This window comes from Zingiber officinale, chromosome 3B (genome assembly GCF_018446385.1).
Source record: "Zingiber officinale cultivar Zhangliang chromosome 3B, Zo_v1.1, whole genome shotgun sequence".
In the NCBI taxonomy this organism is placed as follows: Eukaryota; Viridiplantae; Streptophyta; class Magnoliopsida; order Zingiberales; family Zingiberaceae; genus Zingiber; species Zingiber officinale.
In genome coordinates, this window is record NC_055991.1 from 8489723 (window position 1) to 8496731 (window position 7009).

Below are 7009 nucleotides of genomic sequence, written 5' to 3' on the forward strand. Positions count from 1 at the left end.
ACAGCTGATGAGTCCTCCGAGATTATCTTGGTTGGGATGCGTCTGTATGGCCTCGATGTCGAAGGCGACAGACTCAATGGCAAACTCAGTCATGCTGGTAGTCCGGCAGATGGACTACCGCTTCCCGAGCACCATCAATGACTCTCGTCGGAGCCGACAACGTCATTGATGGCAAAGAAGATGAGGCCATCACGAATTAATAATTTGAGAGATAAAATTAGAACAAAATTTTTTTGGTTCCCTTTATAATTTTTCATTTTTCCTTAGTTTATTCCCTCCCAAACAAAGTTTAACTGTAATTGTTATAAATATATTATTCGAAATGAAAATTCTTTTAAGATTCTTTTACACTCTGTTTGGAATCCTATGAAATTGAATTTCTATGGTAATTGGAATTCAATTCCATAGTTTGTAATGAATTTTTGAGATGGATTTGATATGGAATTCAATTCTAATTCCATTCAAAACGTGAATAGTAAATCAGACCTCAAATGGTATTTGGATAGGGATTCACTATGAACAACTAAAATTATTTAATTGCCCTTTTAACTTAAAACCCTTTTTTCCATCTGCCGACTCTCTTGTTTTCTCCTGCCTTTCTCCCGTGCGTCGTTTCTCCTTGTGTCGAAAATTTCTCCTTGCACCGTTTCTCCCGTGCGCCACCTTCTTCATACTGTTGTCTTAACTGTGTGATCCTTTCTTCCTATTCTCTAATACTTAACTTGATTATTAAATGATTAGTTATGAGGATAAAATGGTAAATGTATAAGAATGGAATTCAATTCAAATAGATTCCAAATTAAGGAATTCAATTCAATTCTATTATTCACTAATCTATTCCAAACATAGAAATTGAATTCAATTTCTGCCAGAATTCAATTCCCAATGGAATTCAATTTAATTCCTTCACTTAAGTTGTTTCCAAACATAGTGTTAGGAAGTTCAAAAAAATATATAAAAAGCACATTTTAAGTGTGTAACGAATAAACCACCTTCAAATCTTTAGTCTCTACTGAGCTATCCCCGGTAATGTTTAAGCTTTAAACCCTTAAATGTATTTGTTATGAAAATATTTACGTAAAATAAAAATTCTTTTAAAAAACGTAACCTAAGACTATACGAGCAATCAAATTAGAACTTACAAGACAATATTGATGCATTACGGAATTCAAGTATCCAAGGCTCGAACAACAGAGGAAAATCCTCAGAGAATTGTGCACAAACAAACTTGTATGAAACATGAGTTACACCAATAAATATGAGTCCATATTATGCGCATTAATTCAATATATTAATGATGCCAACCTAGAAATTAAATAAGGTTTCATCATTAAAGAGACAATAAGAAACTAACAAAACACCCTCTTGGAAATGTGGAATTTTGCTATATTTGCTCCCAGGCCAAGTTGATACCTAGCATCATAGTCTGAAAGGTACTAGTGCCAAGAAGAGGATGTGGAACTTCATTCTTTTCCATCAGCTGCGCGAAGGGAACCAAGCTGCACAGGTGCTTGTGTTCCCACCACCTTTGATGATCCATAAACAGACACGTCAAGACCCTTAGTTTTCTCCTTTTCGATCTGGTCCTTTATCCAAAAGTATGTAAACCTCAGGCCATCCTGTTGAAATGAAAGAAATGGTTATGCCATTGATTATGAATTGCACATCATAAAACGAGCCATGTACCTTCAGTTTCATGGTTGGAGCCCATCCAAGTTTCTCTTTGATCAGGGTGTTGTCAGAGTTGCGACCACGGACGCCCTCTGGACCAGGAATGTGATGAATCGGAAGGTTCTTGTTTTCAAAGCTGAGTACTATTTCAGCCATCTCGTTCATGCTCACCATTTCATCACTGCCAATGTTTAGTGGTTCACGGAAGTCTGATTTTGTCAATCTGAACCGACATAAAGGAGGAGGTTAGATGATAAAAAATCTTATCATGCATTGAAATTGTCCATACCTGGACCTTGAATAAGCAGTTAAAACATGAAAGCTTTGGAGTTATTAGTGCAAGGACATGGCATTTGATATGTAGCTACCTTAAAACACCTTCAACACATTCATCAATAAAAGTGAAGGACCGAGTTTGCAGACCATCTCCCCACATCTCAAACTTATCAGTGGAAGTTAATGTCTTTCGGCAAAATGCAGCAGGGGCTTTCTCTCTTCCGCCTGTTTACAGATTTTTTATCGGTACAATGATGATTCCGAGAGAATTAGTTGAACATATCAGAACACAGCCTACCTTTCCATGTTCCGAAAGGGCCATAAATATTATGAAACCTCCCAATGCGACACTCAATGCCAAAGTCCTTGTTGTAGTGCTTGCACAACTCCTCCGTAGCAAGTTTTTCCAGACCATAGGCATCTTGAGGCTATAGTGATGAAAATTTAACCATTAGGAAGTGAGAACCAACATACTTAGTTATCTGTATGATACAATAGAAAAAGATAAACGTCAATGCATAATGTGTTTTCCGGAGCAAACCTCAGCAGGCCAAGCATCAGATTCCTTCAAGCTTACATTAGTCTCCAACTGTTTGAACTCTGGGTAGATGCAAGCGCTCGAGGCATAAAAGAACCTGCATTCATATTTAAGCACTAGCAATCTTAGCTTGCTAAAAGTTTAAGAAAAAAAATTAAACAATAGTTTAAACTAACTTATGTAGATTTAGCATGCCAAAGAAGCAACAAGACAGAGAAGCCAGCCCAATCTCAATAAAATGCATTAAAAAGAGTTACTGAAGGGTTCATCGATATAATTGCTATTTACCAGAAGGCACTGACTATCTTAAAGATTCAGCGACTACTAGGATGCAGTGTCTAGGCAGATAAAAGGGGTTTATAAATGGTCAAGTTGGTTATGTTTGCAAAGCTAGCAAGCGGCATACAGTTCAACGAACCCAAACTTCTGAAACTTTGTCGTTAACTAAGCCCAACACATACTTCTCAGCTTGGATTTGCTCACTAGCAAGATTCAGATGCTCGCTTCTTTGATTACAACAACAATAACACCACCAATATGGGCATATTGGTGATTACCAGCTCCTATGATCTGAATACACACCAATATTAAATACAGCAGGTGGTATTTTCCAACTTTTATCTCACTATCCAAATTATAATAACAGTTGTATCTTATGCTGCATAAAATTGCCCGTTCTATATTTGTTGCATAACTCTGGGTTTTTGTGTGTCTAAACATTTTAATTGATCTCCATGGCAAAATCTAGTCTGACAATTCATAATATTACTGCATAAATGGATCAAACAAAGAAATCTGGAGTGAATACATTTAAATGTTAAAGTTATTATCTTAAATATTCAAATAAGAGATTAGGGATAAAGCGATAAAAGTACCTTTTCACACCATTAATCCTTGCAGCTTCAATCATGTTGAAACTGATCATAGTGTTATTGTACATAATGACCGAATGGTTGGACTGAATGAAGCCCATTCCTCCCATATCAGCAGCAAGATTGAATACATGGTCAGCGCCACTAGTGACCTTCAAGCAATTATCCATGACCCTCAGGTCAACAAGATGGAACTCGTGACAGAACATATCCTCAGTCATGTGCTCATTCTTCTTCCAATCAGAAGCAATGATGTAGTGACCTTCACTCTTCAAACGCCTAGCAATATGTGATGCGATAAACCCACCTGCTCCCGTGATAGAAATCCGCAACTTTTCTGAAGGCCAATATGGCTCCCTTTCCAAGCTTGCATAAGTGTACTCGCCATAGTCGGCCACCGCATTTTCGGTGCTACCCATTCTGAAACATATTAAAATTTGCAAATTTTTTCACCAAAAGTTGGAAGTACTTCTAAATAACTCTAAATATTGCACACCGTATTGACAGTATAATAGATTGCAAAATCAAACAAGATGATTCCGGACATTTCTGGAAGACCTAAAATTTCCGTATGAAAAACCACAAATGATGCGGTTATCAACATAACTTTCAAATGTAAGAAAAAACCAGTAATAAAACCCACACAGTCATGTTCAAATAAACTAAACCACGCCCATATCTGACAGAGAAAAATGAAATAATAATAATAATACTAAAAAAAAGATAGCAAAGTCGATCTGAAGCGGGATCTGAACACTGCAGCAGCAACGACAGTCCGCGTTCGAGTTGGATCTGAATACAGCAGCAAGTGCGTGTATGAGAGTCGATTTGCTTGTTCATAGTAAGAAAATTAAGAATCCAACAGCAAACAGAAAAATAGCGCACGCAAGTAACAACGATCCCGGACAGAGATTTCTTTGAAATACGACAAATCTACGAGTTAAAGCACGCCAGCAAGACATGAAAGCCGCGATTTGTGCATTATTTCGGTGCCCAAAGCGAGATGCACCAAATCTCCAAAGACAAGAAATCCAATAAAAAAATAGTGGGGATTTAACGACAACGAAGACGGTGAGACATCCACAAGCTAAAAACATAAAACGACGAACATGGATCATCGCCGTTTCGCTTTGATCTGAAAACAAGAACGAGCAACAACAAACTCGAATCGCGTACCTCGTCGGACGGTGGGAAGGAGGCTGAGGAAGACGAAAGGGGGAAGAGAAGACCAGATCTCGGCGGCCACTCGACGCCCCCGCCGCCCGTTATATATAGCAGAAGCTTGGGACTTCCTTCGTCTTCGAATTGGGCATCGGAATTTGGAATTATTAATAATTTAGAAAAGAAACATATTCAAACTCGTCATTTTCTTCTCCGGACAACGAAATTGGCATGCCAAAATTGACCAAACACCCCAACGTGACCCGACGGGGCCCGCATTCTTCAGCCAATGGAATAGGATAGGCCGCTTGTGTTTAGAAAAGGCAATAGTACCGGTTTGTTTTTTCGACGTGGTGGAAGGTGGGTGGCTAGATCGAACGGTCAGGATGATGCCATGTTTTTTTTATTATAATAATAAAAGATGAAATTCGCGGTCGCAGCAGTCTTACGTGATCGGCCCACGACCATATGTAAAGAGTTAAATTGGAGAGTTATAATTATAATAAAAGATGAATATTTCTTGTCCTCCGTAATTTTTAGAATTATGATTAAGGAAGATATTTATTTTGATTTTATTGAGATTCGTAAATCAGAGAATTATAATTGGTCAATATAAAAGAGGACTTTTTTTTATTATATCAAAATTCAAATTCTTATCTTATGATAATAATTATATTTCATATTTTCCAACTCAATCTTATTTAATGTATTTTTTTTATATTATGAGAAAAGGTGCGGTGTGGATTCAATCCGATAAACCAAATAAATGATTTATTTATTTTTTATTTTATGTTTTTTGAACTTGTTAGTTTGAAGTTAGTTTCGATTTAAACTTTATTGCTTTGACAATCATTAAAATTATTAATATAGCCCCGGGTTAGTTATATGAGATCAAATCTCTATCATTAAAATTATTAATATAGTCCCGGGTTCTGGTGCGACAAAAAGTAGGATGAATTATCTAAATAATAACGGTTTAAATTTCACCCGGAACATATCACATAGGGAGTTTGAAAATTTTTAAAACGTTAAACTGTACGTTAAGATATTGATAATAAATTTATGTGAGATTTAATCCCTTCTAAGATTAAAAAATATAAGTATATTCAGTCATTATGAATTATTAAATTTAATTATAAGATTTACTTATATAAATATAAATAAATATTTTTTATATTTTCTAATCAATGCAACCTTCATTATTATCTAACCTTAATATTTAATTAGTTTTATATTTATAATTTAAAGGGAAAAACTGAAACAAATTATTAATTGGCCAAAAATTAAAGGAACACGTATTCATATGAGAGCTGCTTTTCCCCCTCCTGATCAACGCACACCTCCTTCATCTCTCCTCTCTCTCCCTGCCAAAAGACGCATGTAACCTTTTTTTTTTTTTGTTTTTTTTGTATTTCATTTAATTCTCATTTAATTTTAATTTTTTAATTAATTTTATTTAAAAATAACTCTCATACAATTATATTTTTAATTTTATTTAATTTTTTTAATTAATTTAATTAATTGTTTTTTATCAATACTTTATTTTTCAATTTTATATAAATTTTATTTAGTTTTTATTTTTTAATTAATTTAATTTATTATTATTTTCATAATACTTATATTTTCAATTAATTTTTTAAAATTTTATTTTTTTATTAATTTTTTTAATCAATTTCTTTATCAATTTTTTATCAGTTTTATTTTTTCAATATTTTTTTTATATGTTTATATGTCAAGGGTTGAAAGGGGGTCATTTAAAGTGATGAGAGATTTTGACATGTGTCAAGGGTTGGAAGGGGGTCATTTAAAGGGATAAAAGACTTTGACATGTGTCAAAGGTTAGAAGTGGGGTAATTTAAAGGGAGGGGAAGTTCTGACATATGTCAAACATTGAAGAGGAGTAATTTAAAGGGAGGGAGGTGTTTTGACAGATATCAATGGTTGGAGAATGACGAATTTAAATGGAGGGAGTGTTTTGACAGGTGTCAATGGTTGGATGATGGGTAATTTAAAGAGGGTGAGAGATTTTGACATGTGTTATATGTCAATGGTTGGAGGGAGGGATGATATAAAGGGAGAGAAGATTATGACATGTGTTAATAGTTGGATGCGGGTAATTTAAGTGTCAAATTAGGAATGTAATTTAAAGGAAGGGAGTAATTTAAAAATTATATAAAATAAAAAAAAAAATTAAAAATTTTGATAAAAAAATAATAAACAAAGTTGATTAACGAAATAAAACTAAATAAATATTAAAAAAATTAAAAACATAATAAATAAAATTAATTAAAAATAAAACTAAATAAAAATTAAATAAAATTAAAAAAAATATAAGTATTAATGAAAAAATAATAAACAAAATTAATTAAAAATAAAACTAAATAAAATTAAATAAAATTAAAAATATATATAAGTATTAATGAAAAATAATAAATAAAATTGATTAAAACTTTAAACTAAATAAAGATTTTAAAATATATAAATTAAATAA

At 33.5% G+C, this 7009-nt stretch overlaps 1 protein-coding gene across 1 annotated transcript; it reads right to left on the minus strand.

Annotated features, from left to right (window-relative positions):
* Positions 1-1212: 1212 nt before the first annotated feature.
* On the minus strand, positions 1213-4692 carry LOC122055803 (GDP-mannose 3,5-epimerase 1). The gene is made up of 7 exons (XM_042617432.1): positions 4534-4692; positions 3361-3777; positions 2489-2582; positions 2246-2375; positions 2040-2172; positions 1687-1894; positions 1213-1619 (listed from the first exon to the last, which is right to left on the minus strand). Exons 2-7 carry the CDS (start codon positions 3774-3776, stop codon positions 1464-1466), a joined length of 1137 nt encoding a protein of 378 aa, XP_042473366.1. The 5' UTR covers position 3777; positions 4534-4692; the 3' UTR covers positions 1213-1463.
* Between the last annotated feature and the right edge of the window lie 2317 nt (positions 4693-7009).

Excerpts from the sequence above, each read along its gene's own strand:
- LOC122055803 (XM_042617432.1), bottom strand. The coding sequence starts at position 3,776 with ATGGGTAGCACCGAAAATGCGGTGGCCGACTATGGCGAGTACACTTAT. Across the intron at positions 2,173-2,245 it reads CCCTTTCGGAACATGGAAAG|GCGGAAGAGAGAAAGCCCCT; the intron begins GTAGGCTGTGTT and ends ATCTGTAAACAG. Across the intron at positions 1,895-2,039 it reads TGTGTTGAAGGTGTTTTAAG|ATTGACAAAATCAGACTTCC; the intron begins GTAGCTACATAT and ends ATGTCGGTTCAG.